General features: G+C 40.8%; 1 protein-coding gene and 1 long non-coding RNA gene across 5 annotated transcripts in view; both read right to left on the bottom strand.

The window, feature by feature from the left end:
* tcaim (T cell activation inhibitor, mitochondrial) overlaps positions 1-17,451 on the bottom strand; it is a 25,746-nt gene that overhangs the window by 5,698 nt on the left and 2,597 nt on the right. For 2 of the 3 annotated variants that reach the window (XR_006824393.1, XM_046044593.1), the window contains exons 3-4: positions 7,493-7,615; positions 2,535-2,632 (exon numbers count right to left, since the gene is read on the bottom strand). Coding sequence is in view for 2 of the 3 variants with exons in the window: in XM_046044593.1 (XP_045900549.1) it covers positions 2,535-2,632; positions 7,493-7,615 (221 nt within the window). In the remaining variant the exon portion in view is untranslated. The remainder of the gene's footprint in view (positions 1-2,534; positions 2,633-7,492; positions 7,616-17,451) is intronic. The other variant, XM_046044594.1, reaches the window with a different exon arrangement.
* LOC123968105 lies at positions 10,223-14,663 on the bottom strand. 2 transcript variants are annotated; one of them, XR_006824395.1, is made up of 4 exons: positions 14,191-14,663; positions 11,260-11,366; positions 10,975-11,147; positions 10,223-10,827 (listed from the first exon to the last, which is right to left on the bottom strand). It is a non-coding gene; the product is annotated as an uncharacterized LOC123968105 (long non-coding RNA). The 2 variants fall into 2 exon arrangements; XR_006824394.1 differs by lacking the exon at positions 14,191-14,663 and having other exon boundaries at positions 11,260-12,976.

Below are 17,451 nucleotides of genomic sequence, written 5' to 3'. Positions count from 1 at the left end.
GCCCTACCTGCTGTGTGGCTAAAACTGGCACTGCGTCCTCCATGAGCCTTCAGTAATCTTCTTTTAGCTCCAGGGTCTTAGGAGTATCTAGCGTGGTGACAGTCCCATTGCATAGAACAGAAACCACAGCCCATCTCTGCTCCACTAGGTGGCCGAACATGTCACAAAATCACAAATTCCATCGAGTCTTGGTGGACTGGATGAGTCGGTGGAGTGGCAGTGGCAGTTCCACTGGCTGTAGGGCCTTTGTGGCGACAGTGCTATGTTTAAAGTGGCTCACAAGCCTGCCAGCCGCAGAGATTACCTTTTTGAGATAGACGGCAAATCTGTTGTTGATGGCAAGCTGAAGTGTATGTGCAAATCAATCCACCGAGTACCAGGTCACTCTGATGGGGTCGTTTCCTGCTGTGATGTTCCTCGCGTTCCACCCCCTAATTGGCTGCGCTAGCATCTCTGACTTAGCATTGTTGTACCTGTTCTCAATGCGTGAGGTGATGGTGCCTCGAGATAGGATATGATACGCTGGTTCAAGCAGATGCATAATTCCCTGAAATCCTTGGCCATCAACCATACTGATTGGCATCAGGGTTATTTTTTCTGCCTCCTGTGCGTTGCAGTTCTTCCTGCATTCTGGAGACATTTTCAGCTCCAATTTAAATTTATTCATTTAGCTGACGATTTTATTCAAACCGACTTCCGTGCAAACATTGTAGTGATGGTGGGTTGGTGCTGCTGGTACGAGGAGGATACATCCAACACACTCAAATGAACATTGTTCAAGTGGTAGAGCATTGGTGTTGTGTATTTGAAGGCAGAATCACAATATGTGTATTTTCTGTTTTTTTGTTTTTGTATTTTTTCTGAGATTTCTGAGGAAGTCCAACATCCAACGTCCAACAGTTTGCTGATCAGCTTCATGAGGAGATTGTGTTGAATACTGAGCTGAAATCCATAAACAGCATTCTGATGTAGGTGTTGTTTTTCTCAAGGTGTGTGAGGGCTGAGTGGAGGACAGTGGAGATGGCATCCTCTGTGGATCTGTTGGTTCTGAAAGCAAACTGGTGAGGGTCCAGGCTGGCTGGGATGTTGTTCTTTATGTGCTGAAGAACCAGTTTCTCAAAGCACTTCATCAGAAAGGGGGTGAGAGAAACAGGGCGGTGGTCGTTCAGACTAGACACTGCAGACCTTTTAGGGACAGGAACGAAGGTGGCTGTCTTGAAGCAGGTGGGAACCCTCTCCTCAGACAGTGAGATGTTAAAAATGTCAGTAATAACATCAACTAGCTGACTGGCACATTTTTTAGTACACGGCCAGGGATGTTATCAGGCCCAACTGATTTACTCATATTCACTCTCAGCGGGATTCTCCTCACATCTGCTGTGGATACTGACAGGGGTCGGTCCTCTGGCCTGCCACATATCTTTGGTGTCGTTGGTGTTGAGGTCTCTCCAGTCTCTGCTGATGTCTCCGCTTTGCCTCCTTGATGCCAGCTTTCAGTCTTGCTCTGGCAGTGCTGTAAGCTTCTTTATCACCTGACCAGATAGCAGCTTTTTTGGCTCTGGATAGAGCCCTCACCTCTCCATTCATCCAGGCCTTCAGATTGGGGAATGATTTTATCGTCTTAGTGATCACCACATCATCAACACATTTGCTGATGTATGATGTCACTGATGATGGATATTCTTCAAGGTTGATGTGGCTCTCCTGGGTGACGGCCTCTCTGAACATACTCCAATCTGTGCTGTCAAATGTAACGTGAGTCATCCATGCCAGCAAATATTCCACCTACTTTTAGTGTTTATTCACTACTTGAACCTGCTCCCTTTCTCTTCACTTCTCCCCACACTCACACACACAGGCAGACATTACACCTCTGGTCTCTCACTGCAAACACACCGGCTTGCCGATCTCTCCTCCATGTGTCTCTGCTGGCTTTCCCCATCAGCAGTATGTTTCATAAAGTCTTTAATAAACCCGCGTTTCCGTTTTAATAGCAGCAAGTGCGCCGCATGTGGATTGATAACAACATGGTACTGAATGATATCTGCACTGGTGTGTTCACTGATGCTCCGTACTTGTGAAATTTTCACCATGTCCATGTCTTATCACATTCTTTTTTTCTCTCTGCAAAATGCTAAAATGGGTCGCCAAATTTACTTTGGCGGCGCGCCCAAGTAAAGTATATGTGGGAAACACTGTAAAATTTTGTGCAGCTGTAGGCCAATGTTTTTTCACCTACAGTCTTCCAACTGTGTGTCACATGAATATTTTAGTCCCATCATGATTGAGTGATCATGCCTGCAAGTTAGATTAGTTTAATTAATCCAAGACGGATAATAATATTAATATGCCCCCCCACCCACCCCCTCCCCCCCCCCCCCCCCCCCCCCCCGAAAATAAACCCAGAAAAAAACAAAAACAAAACAAAGTATGAACAGAACCGAAGCTCAAAATTTGAGGTCTGAACTAAACCGTGGATTTGGAGAATCCCCTAGAATATAGACGGCTTTCCTGTACTCAGTGAAACTCTTTACCTTGCAAGTTGATCAGAGCCTCAGGGTTCTGCTGAGACAGTCGGCTCAGACTCTGAAGCTGACAGCACCTGTGGGCCACTCCCCAGCTGCGCTGCCACCTGCACCACACAACTTACATCATCATCATGGTAATATGTACAATGCTACTGGTTCATGCATAGCATTGAATAAAAGTGTGTAATATTTTTTGAGGATCTATTGACAGAAATGCAATATAAGATCCATAACTACGTTTTCAGTGGTGAATAAAGACCTTGTATAATAAACCGTTTTGTTTTTCTTTCCTTAGAATGAGCCATTTCAATTTACATAACCGCGGGTCCCCCCTTCCATGGACATCGCCAAGTCTCTACAGTAGCTGAAAACAGACAGCGGTATCTTCTTGTCCTACTTCTTGTAGAATTCAGGCAGTGCAGACGCTCATCACTATGTTGAATATGTACACTCGCAGAAGAAGTAGTAATAATATACAGCAGGGGTCAGCAAATAAGCAATTTTTAAAACCATTAGATGGTGGGTGAGAAAATAAGATCTAATATTGGAGGTTGTTGAGACGGTGTTTAGTTAGCTCAGTCGGTAAAGCGCAGGACTCGTATCTCAGAGGTTGTGTGTTTGTTCCCACGCACGGACAAATTTATTTCTTCAACAAATGGATTCTGCAGTGACTGTTTTTCAGGGAAGGCATGCTCACTGCAGTGTTTGTGTTTCGGTGTTTCATCTGCATTCATCAACCTACAGATGCTTTTTAGCTACGTTCAGACTGCAGGCCAAAGTGACCCAAATCATATGTGACTCAGATCTGATCTTCTTATAACAGTTTGAACAGGCCAAGTCACATGGAATCTGATCTTTTCCAGTTCAGATTTGAGGCACTTTCATATGTGGTCCAAATCCGATACAGATCGGGTCTTTTTAAATGCAATTGTTGCAACTTCACTCTGACTTCACTCTAAAGCAGCTGTTGTCACAGTTCTGCTGTAAATCGAGCAGCTATGAACGAAAAAGCTCCACAAAAGCTATTATAAACATGTGGCTATCTTTCTTCTCTACGTTACTATCATCTGTTCACAAATCCCCTTTCTTACAAATGAAATCCACCGGACCGCAAGCTCTCTCTCTTCTGAGTTACGTGCATGCTACTTGTGTCCGTGCCGACATAGGGGACAGTCTATTTTAGGGGGGCTGAAGCCACCCTAACTAAGCCACCCCAAATAATAAGAAAAATAATTATTAGATTTAGATTTTTTTTTTTTTTTTTTTTTTTTACAGTGCATCCGTGTACTCAACAAATAGAAGTAAGAATATTGATAAATACTATAGAATAATACAAATATAATTTGTATTTATTGGTTTAAAATAATCCCTCTGCTCCATAATTGAAATCCCTCCTGTGGTCGGGCACTAGGACCCTGAGGGAGGCAGCCTTTCATCGCTGCCGAGCGACGTTCCAACACACAGAGACACGCGGACATGGTGAAGATTGGTTCAGCGTAGTGAGTGATAAAGAGTGAAACTTTAAGTTGTTGTTAGTGACTGTTAATTGCTGAACTTTAGCTACGTTTACTTGAAGTAAAGGAGAGGGGATATTTTAGTTGGCTATGGAAAACACTAGTGTTGATAATGTGATAATGGAGAACGCCATTAATATTGCCTATCTCTACTAGCCTATTTTAATCAGTCCCCACATTGTTGTCAGTGAAAACTAAAGTTCATAGTGTCCCTGTTAATGCTGTTGTATATCCTTCCATTCATTGACTAGATGCATACTGAAGATATTTTAGCAGAGAGAGAGAGAAGCAGGAGAATGGCAAGGCAGCTGATTCTGAGGTCAGTAGTGGTCTACAGGTCTAAGGAAATGTGGGCTGTTGTGTTTTCTTCAGTTGTTGGCAGGTCTACTCACTATGGCAAAGCCTAAACTAAATTATTTAATGACATTTATAATATTTTCTATATTCTGACCAACTTAGCTTTCAGCATTCATTGGCTGTAAAAATTAAATAAATATGTAGATGTTGCCTTCAAATCCATTCCACTCGGCTATTTTAGTGTCCATATAAGTTTCACTGCTCGCGCCTGCTGCACTGCAGCGACTCAGCGAGGTAAAGAGCATTTTAGCATACCTGCTGTTCAGGTGTGGTTTGTGCTCACATACATAAGTCACTTAAAAAGCCACTTTTTAAATGAATGTTCCTCATTTGTTTACCTGATGCTTTTAAAGGCATCATGTAGTCGTTGTTGCAGCACTGAATTACAGTTATACTTACACTATGTTGTTTTAACACTTATAACAGAGTTATCTGACACTTTGCTAGGCTAGCTAGCTACAGTAATGTTAACATTAATCAACCAGATTTAGCAGCTCTTTGAATCCCGGTCAATGAGATAAGCTAGCTGTGGTACCAGTGCCAAATCTGATTCAAAAATGGACTGAACAAAATTATTGTTTTTTTCATCTGCATGTGTGATGACTCAGCAGGGATGATATTACATGAGAAAGTTGATCTACGGGAGATTCCACTAAAATCTGATGCAGGAAAGACCGAAATTGGTGCAGAAAAATTCACCATAATGCAGAAAAGTGTTTAATGCTCAAAATTTTCTGGGGGGAGCTTGCTTCTTGCTTCAGCTACGACCTACAAGAGGTTTACAACTGTCGTTCATAATGAAATGATGAACAAGCGTTTGTTTACTTGCCAAACTTGTGGTGGTCAATTAACGTAATCATTACGTCCCGCTGGCTGCCATCATGTTAATAATTACCGTTGGCTGGAAAGAGGTAACAGGTTTATTGTTGATCATGTAACCTTACAGTTTTATTTTGTTATTATGTTACACTGGTTTGAGAGTCAGGAGGATGTGTTGACTTATAGTAGTTTAAACTGTCATTGATTGCATTGCACATTACATGGTTGTGCTCTGTAAGTTGAAAACAGGTTACACATTTATTGTTGACCATGTAACTTTACAGTTTTATTTAAATAACGTTACACTGGTTTGAGAGTGGGGGGTGTGTTGACTTACAGTAGTTTAAGCTCTCATTAACTGCATTGCACATTACATGGTTTTGCTCTGTAAGTTAAAAACAGGTTACAGGTTTATTGTTGATTATGCAACGTCACAGTTTTATTTAGTTAACGTTACACTGGGTTTAAGAGTCTGGGGAGTGTTTTGACTTACAGTATTTAATGAGCCATCAATAACTGCATTTCACATTACATGTTTGTGCTCTGTAAATGCAAAACAGGTTACAGTTACTGTATTCCTTATAGCTATGCAGTTTTATTAGCAACCTGGATTGAACGCAGCAGTTTAATAACCACGAGAGACTTGACTTGGACTCCAGCTCAAAGACTTGAAGACTTAACTTGGACTCCAGCTCAAAGACTTGTTGCATCTGTGATGTCTGTCGCTTTTTATTTGTTAACATCTTGGCTTCTTCACCGGTTGTCGACATAAGTGTAGTTCTAATACAGTACAGTAAGATGTAAGTGCAAAGATTTCGCAAATGCAAGTTAAGCATACCCTGAGAGTTGTGAGGCAGATGCGTTATACAGCGCCAGAAACCGTAATGAAAAGGACAGAAAGTTGTGAGCCCTTTTCATAATTTGGGAGAAATGTGACCCGTGAAAAGACAATGAAAAACAGGAGTCTCCGGTGAAAATCGGGAGGGTTGGCAAGTAGGAGCTAAACGGTGTGACTCTGTTTACTTCTGTATGACAGCGTGCTGCTGTGTGTGACGTGTCGCTATTCTGCGCATGCGGGTCACTTTCAGGTCGCGGACAATTCACACTGTAGTCTGATATAGGCCACATTTAAGCAATAATGTCAACTGTCAGATCTGGGAATTGAGCATAAAGGCGTGCAGTCTGAACTTAGCCTTTCTTTTCTCCAGTATCTCCAGGCAGAAAAGATTTAGGGGAATCACAGACTCAAAGTAAAAGCTCTTAGTTCAACTCCAAATAAGCATTACAGTAAACAAGCTTCTCGCGGTTTTATGCTGTAGGCAAAACCACTAAAGAGGAAGTGATTATGTGAGTACTGTTGCTGTCATGCCTGAGATCTATTTCAGCACCGCTATCAAAATATTTTTATTTTGCCACTATCAAAGCACCGTAATCTGACCGCTGGTCAGATATCATTGTTGGCGGGCAGTTTTGGCGAGGGTCAATAATCACAAAGGGAATAACATGTTTCCCTTGTCAATGTTTATATAAACTTTATCTAATGGTTGGTTTATAATGGACTGTGGTGCAGAAACAGTGACAGTGTTTCACACTCTTGGCTTACATTTCCATGTTATCACAATAACATATGGTTTTACTGAATAATTAAGTAAATATAATTTCTTAATAAATCTACCTAAAGAAACCTCATTTCTTGACTGGCCTTTCTGCTGTCTCAGAAGAGACACCTTTTGTGCTGCGTCAGCCACCGTAGCTGTCCTACTCTCTTTGAAAGGTTAGGGGGCAGTGGTAGCATCATAGAGTACGGTCTAGACCTGCTCTTTTATGAAAAGCGCTGTGAGATAACTGTTGTTGTGATTTGGCGCTATATAAATAAAATTGAATTGAATTGAATTGAATTGGTAGACTGGACACTTGGTTGCAATTCGCAACCTCACCGCTAGATGCCACAAAATCTTACACACTGAACCTTTACAGCACAGTCACAGTCCACAATAGAACAATTGAGTATACTTTTGCTATTACCTTTACTATATCATAATTTAAATCATGCTCTTCTGTGACTTACGATGCAGAGGAACAAGTTTCAGAGTTAATATCTCACCAGGGTGTTGGATCTGGGTAGCTGCTGATTATTTTGCCAAAAATAAGGTTCATCAGATTCATCAGAGAAATAAGTGGAAATATTCAGCTAGACTACAGTGTTGTGAACAGTTGTTAGAAGCTCCCACAGCACTTACTCTGTGTTAGGGGAAACAATAGCGTTACGTGTACCTGATGTTAGCAAGATTAAATTTATGACACAATTCTTTCTTCAGTCTCTTCAGTTCTTCTCTCCGATGAAGGCTATCACTGTGCTTCTTTGTTGCTTCAGGCTCGTTGTTTCTCAGCCACAAGCTGACAAAGAAAAAGCAACATGAAACTCTAAGATTAGAGAATACATAAAACTACTATAATCAGTATCTTACAAATTGTAAACCACACAGAATTAACACAAACTGCAGTTCACCTAATCTCTATGTAGCTCACTTTTGGTTTTATAGCCAACTGTGGTGGCAGAAAATTGATCTGTCTTATAGCAATGGTGATAATTATATGTCTACCATTGTTTACTTATAGTCATCTTCTCTGGCATTAAACTGTCCACTAGGACATGCCAGGGTTGTGTTTGTGTGTATGAACATCTGAACATCTGTGAAATTGTTATCTTATGCTTCTCCATTCCAATGGAGAGTAGAGTTTTCAAGGTCTCAGGTTCGGGGTCAGGCCTGGCTCACAGTCTCCGCTCTAATTCATCCCAAAGGTGTTCTATTGGGTTGAGGTCAGGACTCTGTGCAGGACTCTGTGTTTCTGAGATCACGGCATGTGCAGCACTGTTTCTGTTTCGGTGTTTGATCCACATCCATCAACCTACGGACACTTTTTCATTCAGGCAAAGGACATTTAGGGGAATCATGTTTTCTGACGGGGGTGCAAGAAGGTTGTGGGTTCAAACCCTGGTTCTTCCCGTGTCTGCGTGGGTTCTCTCCGGGTACTCCGGCTTCCTCCCACCATCCAAAGACATGCAGTCTAGGTTAATTGCCGACCCTAAATTGTCCTTAGGTGTGAGCGTGAGTGGTTGTTCGTCTATGTGTGGCCCTGCGATGGACTGGCGACCTGTCCCGATGTCAGCTGGGATTGGCTCCAGCGTGTACCCTGTATGCAGGATAAGCGGTTGACAATGGATGGATGTTTTCTGACGGCTCTTTCAGAAATTATAATAATAAACAAGCTTTCTCACACTTTTATTTTGTAGGCAAAACCACTAAAGAGGAAGTGATTATGTGAGTAACTGCTGTCATGACTGAGATCTATTTTTAAGCAAAGCTATCAAAGTATTTATTTATATTTTTTGCTGCTATCAAAGCACCATAATCTGGCCGCGAGCCAGATATTATTGTTGGCGGGCAGTTTTGGCGAGGGTCCATAATCACAGAAAGAATGAATGTGTTTCCCTTGTCAATGTTTGTATAAACTTTATCTAATGTGTGGTTTATAATGGACTGTGGTGCAGAAAGAGTAACAGCGTTTCACACTCTTGGCTTACATTTTCCATGTTATCACAATAACATATGGTTTTACTGAATAATTAAGTAAATATCATTTCTTAATAAATATACCTAAAGAAACCTCATTTCTTGACTGGCCACTCTTTGCTCTCTCAGAAGTGACATCTTGTGTCAGACACTGTAGCTGTCTTACCCTCTTTGAAAGGTTAGGGGGAAGTGGTAGGCTGGATAGTGTTGCAATTCACAACTCTCACCACTAGATGCCACTAGATCTTACACACTGAACCTTTAAAGTTTCCTCACCTTTATTGCTTATGTTTTGAGTATCTTATTTTGAAATCTTTTTTTTGTATTCCGGCTGTCTCAGCTGTTATCCAAATCTATCAAACATGTAACAATCCAGTAGAGTTGCCCACTCTGACTCATACACCGAAATATGAGGGACCAAAAATGGCATATCTATAAATGAATAAATAAATAATTAAATGCAGAAATAAATTAAAATTAAATATATTTTTGTAATAAAAAAAGGCTATTTCTGTATTTATTTCTGTATTTCCACAGTTCCACATTTATTTATGCACGTATGCTAATTGAGTGGGTGGTGCCAACATCAGTCCGAAGCAGGATTGGTTATAGCGATGTGATCAGATCTACTTCTGCCTTGACTTCACTGGAGAGTGGGTTGTAGCTGTAATTCTCTGGTAGTGGTCGGGGCTACACAGCCACTGGTCAAAATGTATTATCACAGTAATGCATTATTACATATATTGCCAGTATACCTTTTATTTAATGGTATATAACGTTATACTAACTAACTAGTTACTCCTTCAGCTTGTGCCTCTGCAGTGTAGCGTTAGGATGCCACTGTGCTAATGTTCTCCTTCAAGCTTCAAGCCAGCCTCCTCCTTGTTGTGTACCAACCAACACACACGCCAACATGTGAATGGAGAGTACTGGCAACTACTCTTTCAATTTAAGCACTGGATGTAACAGTTGAAACTTCCTGGTTTCAAGCTGGTCAGCCACATCCCACAGCAGGTCTGCCAGCAGCCTCCCTCTTGAGGCCATTATGTGAATTTACTTTCTCTATTATACTACAAGGTTAGCTACACAGTGAAGTCAGCAGTAAGCCTGAACATTTAGAGTGTAAGTTAATATTGTACACTATACCACACTAAGAAATGCAAATCAAGATCTACACTAATAAAGAAATAACACCCAGTTATTCAAAATTTACTCTGTTAAACCTTTTCATTAACTCCTGTAAGTGGTAAAAGTCACTAACATTTACTCACCTTAAGGGTTATTCTTGCCAAACACTTTGTTGAAATAAAAATCTAAATAACTACTTTCTAGAGTTTTACAGTTTTCTACTTCACCATGTCCAGCTTACACTTAAAACAAGTAAAACTTTTAATGTTTGCAGGGACGAAAAACAACCACCATACATCCATGTAATCCATACAATTTATTAAAAATAAAAACATTTACCCTCAAAATTTAGTTTGTAGTTCTTCTTGAGTGTGACGGCTCATTTAGCACTCACTATTAAACTGCAAATTTATTTTAAATACTGAAATTGTTGTTAAAAGACATGGTACATGTAAAATCTCTCTTAATACTGAAAATGTTTGTTTAAAGTGCATTCCAGGGGAGAATTGTAGCCCATAACAAACGTCATTATCATGCCATCATTTGGAATCTACCAATCAACTCCAGCCAGAATCTACCAAATAAGCCCTGAGAGAGTTGTGATGCCGGCGTGTGCCTGCTGTGTGTTTGTGTTGAATGTGTCTCACGAGATTTTAGAGTGAGAATTGTCTTTGAGATTTCAGCTTCCCGTTAAAAACAGAATGTCTCCTGGAAGCCATCTACTGCACTGATTTAAAACTTTATGTACCTACGAGTCATTTCAATACCAAAATATGTGAAAATGGGGCCCAGGTTTAAAAATCCTGAGATCATCCTTTAACAATATGTTGCTGCGAGGAGTCAGTCAGAGCTTTCTTCGATGATACGACCTCCACCAGGTTTCATGGACAGTGCAGATTCAATTAACTGTGAGGAGTAGAAGACAAGCCAATATTCACTAACAATAAATAATCATGAGCAACTGACAGTAAATACACCTACAGAAAGAGCTACCAATCAAAAAACTGTGCGAAGGAGGCTCTCACAATAAATACATTTTACACATCAACTTACATGTTTGACATCATTATCAGCGTTCTCTCGTTTTCTGGAAGCGCTTCATTCCTCATCCAGGAGGACTGTATCATCTGAGCCACAAGCTGAAACGTACAGTGCTGAGTTGGTTAAGACATCAAGCTGTGGCATGGTGGACTGAGAAGAGCTGGAAAAGGTTGTCCCCTTGGAATCTAAGTGTAGTTCAGGAGAGAGAGGGAGGAGAGAACAAATAAACACCATTTGTTGGTTTTTCACAACCAAAGTATAACTGGGTCTTCTGAAAGAAATGGGAATCAAGTTTACCGTTGTCAGATGTGATAGTAAATACACCAGCATTGGGTTGCTGTGCTACTTCTTCAGAGACGTCTGCATCCCCTACTTATCATAAACGCTGATGCCTCCGTTGCCAGCTGGGATGGAAAAAACACAAAATGAGTCATCCCACATGAAATGGTCAAGATAAAGAAAGGGTATACCCCAAAACACACTCAGTGATACCTTTTGACCATGATACTCATCACTGGTCACGACAAATTAGTGGTATGATATATACATGATATTGCCATATATATCATAATTTGTGTCGGAATTATTATATTAGAACTTCAAATTTAAACTTCACTTAAGAAACTATTAAATATATCACTATGTGAAAGAAAACAAAACAATCATGACTTCTTAAATCTCGAGAACAAGATTTGTAGGCCAGGGCATCTTTTCAGAAATACAGCAATTCATCATGATGCAGTTTTGACACATTTTACCTTTATCGAAAAACTAGCGTCTCCAATTCACTTATTGCATTTGGCCATATTTCGAATAATTGTGCATTAATATTATACTGTAAGTACACCAATGAGAATGTCTAATTAAATGCACAGCGCTTGCACACTGTAAGCTTGAATATTTACATTACGGCAGAAAGTAGGAGTAGCTGTTTTGAAACATGACTTTATTGTGTGTGTGTGTGTGTATAATATTTAACTTATTAGCATTACCACAACAGACAGTTACTGCTCTGATGTACTGACTTCAAACCAACTTTAGCAACCGCAACCTGCAACACTTCATTAGTCTGTAAATATTAACTGCGAGCACTATCTCTGGCTTTAAATAAAATCTATCCGAGCCTTTGACCATTTTGCGTGTTCACCCATCCTAGCAAACAACCAACAGACCAAATAAGACATGAAGCGAACGAAGGAGTGAGGTAGGCCTGCACGATGAGATCTGCGATAACATTGTTATATATTGAGATGATCACTTGCCAAAAAATATTGAAGTGCGCATATTGGCTGCCTGATTGTTTTTAAATTCAACATAGGGTTTCTATTAAATATTCTAAATACAACTAAATGTTGTTTACAGAGCAGCAAAATTAATGTTAACAACAGCAAAGTCAATAATAAAGTCGATATCTGACACCACAGTACTGAGTTTTGTTTCCATAGAATGAAGATATCAGTCTGTTTTAGTCTTTCCTCCTGTCCTCCTCCTCCTCTCTCTGCAGTTATTTAACATTACTGCCAGCAGGTAACCTTACCTGGTAGAGAGGAGCAGCTGGTTCCTCTCAGCCAGCAGCTGAGTTTACAGCAGTGTGCCACATTTTAAGCTACAGTGCAAACTATGCAAAACAGTTAGACTAGCCCTCTGCAGGCCGCTGTGTGTGTGTGTGTGTGCAAAAGCCAACACAGAGCGGCAGACGCAGCAGCCTGAACAGAACGCTGTAGCCCCGTGGCCCCGGTGACTGGCTGGCGAGCGAGTGAGAGAGAGAAAATGGTCAACAATAAGCCTCAGTTTAACTTCGGCTCGCAATAGCTGCACACAAAAACACACGATTCGACTATAGGCAGGACTTCACAATTCTGATTCGACTATGTAAATCCTTAGTCTGGGACAGCCCTAGACTACAATAATTCCATAAATCATACGTCATTCTCCAAGCTTGCGCAAGCTCACTGTCACGCCTCGTTAAGTCAGAGCATCAAAACGATAAACATTGTTGTGAGCTAGCTAACCAATTTATCATGTCATTTACTTAGAATTTACAGTAGGTATGTCTCTGTGTCTGATTGTTGGTTTGTCTTTCTAGTTTAGTTAGCTAAGTTAACTAAGTTGTAGCTACCAGGTGTAGTTAGCTAGCATAGTTATAGCAGAAAGTTAGCTAACAAAGGGTCTTCATTTTATTTTTTATTTTCCTCCTCTAGGTTTAGTGTGCTGTTCATTTTCATCATGGCATTTGTGCGTGCGGTGTTGGAGGACAGATGCCACACCACACCCCAGCGGGAAAGTAAGCGCAGCATAAAACGTAGTGGGATTTACTGTGTGCAGAGCGTGACAGGACCATCGACTGTAGGATTTATAACAGCTGATACCAGACCGGGGGGCAGATTGTTTATCTAAATAGCCCTATGTTGTTAGAGATTACCGTTTACCAGGTATGCGGCGCATCCCATGCAACAAGAGATTAACCCGGTTGCCAAACTGAAAACTGCTTTATGTTACACTGACCCCTAAAATCCACTGACTCTGTCTACGGCGCGTTACGGCAGCGGTTGCTGGAGCTAATCGCGGCCATTATAGTAATCCTCGTGAGTCCACCAGCTGCGGTCGCAGCGCGTCTCAGAAGCGTCACAGAAGCATCTACGCTTTGCTCCACAGAGAATAGGCAGCAAGTCTATTTTCGCCTCTAGCCGCGTCAAGCAGCACAGTGCAGATCGAACCAGGCAGGAAGTCACACACAGAACGGCATAGAGGATCCGGTCAATTTTCTAAATAAAAACACCCTGTGGAGACTCCTTATCGTAAAACAATAATCAGCTGTTGTGTAAACACTCACATTTAACTTACCCACATCACAACAACCTAATATTCATGGTAGCTCAGAATTCGAGTAGTAGCCGTAACGTTATGTCTCGGAACTCAGGGCAGAGCACTCGGCTAACGATAAGCCTAGCTAACGTTACAGGGATATTGCACCATTTGGGGAATTAAGCTCATTTCCCACCTCCCCTCGAGTAAAACACATTTTTTGTTACCGTTTTGGAAAACATTCAGCCGATCTCCGGGTCTGGCGGTACCACTTTAAGCATAGCTTAACGTAATTATAATAACGTAATAGGTATGACGACAATACAATATTATTGTAAATTATATCACATAAAAAAGCGGTAGCTAACGTTAACTGAATCAAGCAAACAAATAGCTGTTGTTGCTCCAAAAAGCTTGACTTACCTCGAATTTCACATAAGATTCCTTCACGTTTCCATCAGACTCGCGTGGTAGCCAGGAGTCTCATCCAATGGCGAGCTCAGTTGACACTGTGTGCTAAGATTCCGATTGGCCCAGAGAAATGTCAACTATAAGAATTATCTAATAATGTTTCGCAATTCTAGCCTGCATGGCACGCAGATAAAGCGGGCTTGGTTGGATTACGTTAAAGCTTTTTATGTGTAAAGGTTTTATTGCACTTATAGTAATGAGCATTTACCAACTGGACTTCACCTAACCTTCGCTTATAAGGGCTTTGCTCATGTATTTAATGGCACATTGGAGCTAACGTTAGCCATCAACTCTGTCACGTTCGCCCCTCAGAATTCTGTTTTAAAACATACAGCCAGCTGCAGTGTAGGTGGACATAAATATTAAGTTGTTGTACAATGCGGCTTCTCATGAAATGCAAAACAATGATTTAAGTAATTTAGAGACAGACACTTACCACAGATTTTCGACAAGGAAAATGGCGCTGTAAAAATTCCTGTTGGTTGAAGGTTGAAATCCCAGAGAAGGAGTTGGACGGGGCTTTCCGGAGTAATTCTTTCACGTCTTTTAAATACGAAAAACTACACCAACAGTGGAAGAATCTTACTCTAGCTGTTGTTGTAATAACCATGGAAGAATCCATGTACTTTGACACTGAATATGTTTGACTAAAGGAATCTACTGTGTAGCTGGCTTGTGTCATGTAGATGACTCACTTGCTTCTTCTGGTTTGTGATGCGGCCCCCAGCTAACCAATCCTGTTTCAGACTGATGTTGGCACCACCCACTGTATTAGCATACAGGCGCAGGGAAAAATAAATGTGGAAATGTGGAAATACAGAAATAAAATATAGCCGCAAGCGGCAATTCGCGTTCATACCTTTTTTCGCAATATTGCCATCAAAAAGATTTCACACATACGGTTGAATATTGTTACAAAACACATTCTGCAAGTTTTGTAACGATTGGACATGTATTTTCTGTTCTATAGCTTGATTTGTTTCATTCCACATCCAATTATTATGCATTTATAGTGCCTCCTAGTGGTCCATTTGAATGAGACTTGCAGTGTATGTGTGAGGTGCTTATCTAAACATATCCTGCAAGTTTTGTGTTGATTGGACAAACAATATGCATTTTGTAGCCTGTTTTGCGTTTTATCCCCTGCAGTTTGTTTGCGTTTATAGCGTCCCCGGGTGTTCGATGTGAATGAAACTTATGAGGACATATCCTGAGAGATTTGTGATGATTGGAGAATGACTATGTCATTTATAGTGTAATTTGTGTAATGCTAAGCACCTTTCTTCTTCTTATAGCGCCCCCTAGTAACATATGTACATCAAACTGTCCAGGTATATCTGAGGCACCTATCTGAACAGAGTTTTGTGATGATTGGCCCTACGGTTGCTGATTTGTGGTCATTCATGTCCAGAGACACGTCCCTTTCAAAGTTCATTGGTCCATTTCTTGAAAAGTAATTGAGATATCGACATGCTTTATACAACTTTTAATAGGAATGATACAAGGCAATCGGAGCTACGGTCTAGGAGATGTGATGAAAAATGTGATTTTCAAAAAATTCAAAATGGCGGAAAAAAACTCTAGGCGGACCTTAATAGTCCTAGAGGCTTTTTTGTAGAGCACACTGAGCTGCACCTGTGTGAAAAATCTTAAGTCAATCGGCCTTACGGTGTAAGGGGCGTGGCCTTTCAAAGTTTAAATTTTTAAGCCTTAATTATAGCGCCACCATGTGGCTGATTGGGTTCATATTTCTCTGGAAGCTGATGCACACCATTTCCAGTTATTCTCCCAAGTTTCATGTTTCTAGCTCATTCCAGCTCATGGGAATTTGAGCCAGCGCGGCAGACAACAAATAATAACAACAACAACAACAACTAAAACACACAAAAACAATGTAGAAAAATGTAGAAATAAACAAATATAAAATTAATGTAGAAATGCATAAATAAATACACAAATGTTATTACAAAAAATTAATTTAAATAAAATTAAATTTATTTCTGCATTTATTTATTCATTTATAGATATGTCATTTTTGGTTCCTCATACCGAAGGACCAAAGCCAGTGAACAAAAACTGTTAGGAGACAGGTTGAAAAGACTGATCAGCCATTTCTGCCTAGGCACCACTGTCTTCCGGTGAAAACCCTTCCTCGGGAGGCTGCAGAGCGTGTAGTGGTTCATTCCATTTGACATGGGAAGTGGGAATTTCCAAGTTCAAAGTCGGACATTTCAAAGAGAACGCCCCTTTAAGTCGGATTTCCGACTTGGAAAGTCGGGAGAACCACACTACCAAACTTTGTGATCCAAGATGGCTGCTCCGAGTATCAACAGTTGGTGAAAGCTGTATTTTGTTTATTAGCACTTCTGTGTACTTGTGTCTCATAGAAACTTTTGTACACAAAGTGCTGTCCAACTGCGGTCTGTGGAAGTGTTGCTACTGTGTTTATTATGCGTAAATACAGCACAATGCGTTTTTGTGTTTTGTTTTTTTATCAACCGGCGTAACAATGGCAAACCTGGCTAGTTGTAAACAACAGCTGGCCAGGCAAGGTTTTCTGACTTTTAACTGGAATGCCGTCAACTCGGATGTAACGTCATTCCCTGCTCAGTGCTCCGACTTCCGAGAAAATGGAACGCACTGGTGCCGCAACAGTTTGGGCACTTGAATGGACCGCTGAGAGAAAAAAAACCCATCAATTCAACCCTGTGTGGTTACCTCTGTTCAAACTGCACTTCCCTGTAGGGCTGTGCAATATGATGATATCTAGGCCTATCATTTGAGGAAACATCTATCATTTACCTTTATGCTCTATTGTTTATTTTGTTGTGTTGCAAATTCCACACTTTAGCGTAACATTTCGGTGAGGGAACAGCGCTTTGCACCGTGGTGAAGTTTTACACTGGAATTCGATATCTATGAAATGTCCAACAAAAGTAATATCCAGCTTGAAACTAACTACAACAACTATACAGCTGGCTGACGTATTGCTGACGTATTGCGGTAAGCGTGTCGACTCATTTCCGTTTCCGGTGCTTGTGTTTTGGTACCGTGTTGTGCTGCTCTCGCTAAATAACAGTTACATTTGTTTGATTACAGCGGCCAACTGTTCGCTAAACACTTATTCTTTACAGTAATTTTGCCTAAGCACTCACAGTTCTTTCCATCTTTTAGTGACTGCTGTTCAATCTCATACTTGTTCTAAAGTTTTGG

The sequence above is a fragment of the Micropterus dolomieu genome, linkage group LG03 (assembly GCF_021292245.1).
Source record: "Micropterus dolomieu isolate WLL.071019.BEF.003 ecotype Adirondacks linkage group LG03, ASM2129224v1, whole genome shotgun sequence".
Lineage (NCBI taxonomy): Eukaryota > Metazoa > Chordata > Actinopteri > Centrarchiformes > Centrarchidae > Micropterus > Micropterus dolomieu.
This window is presented reverse-complemented; position numbering and strand designations above follow the sequence as displayed.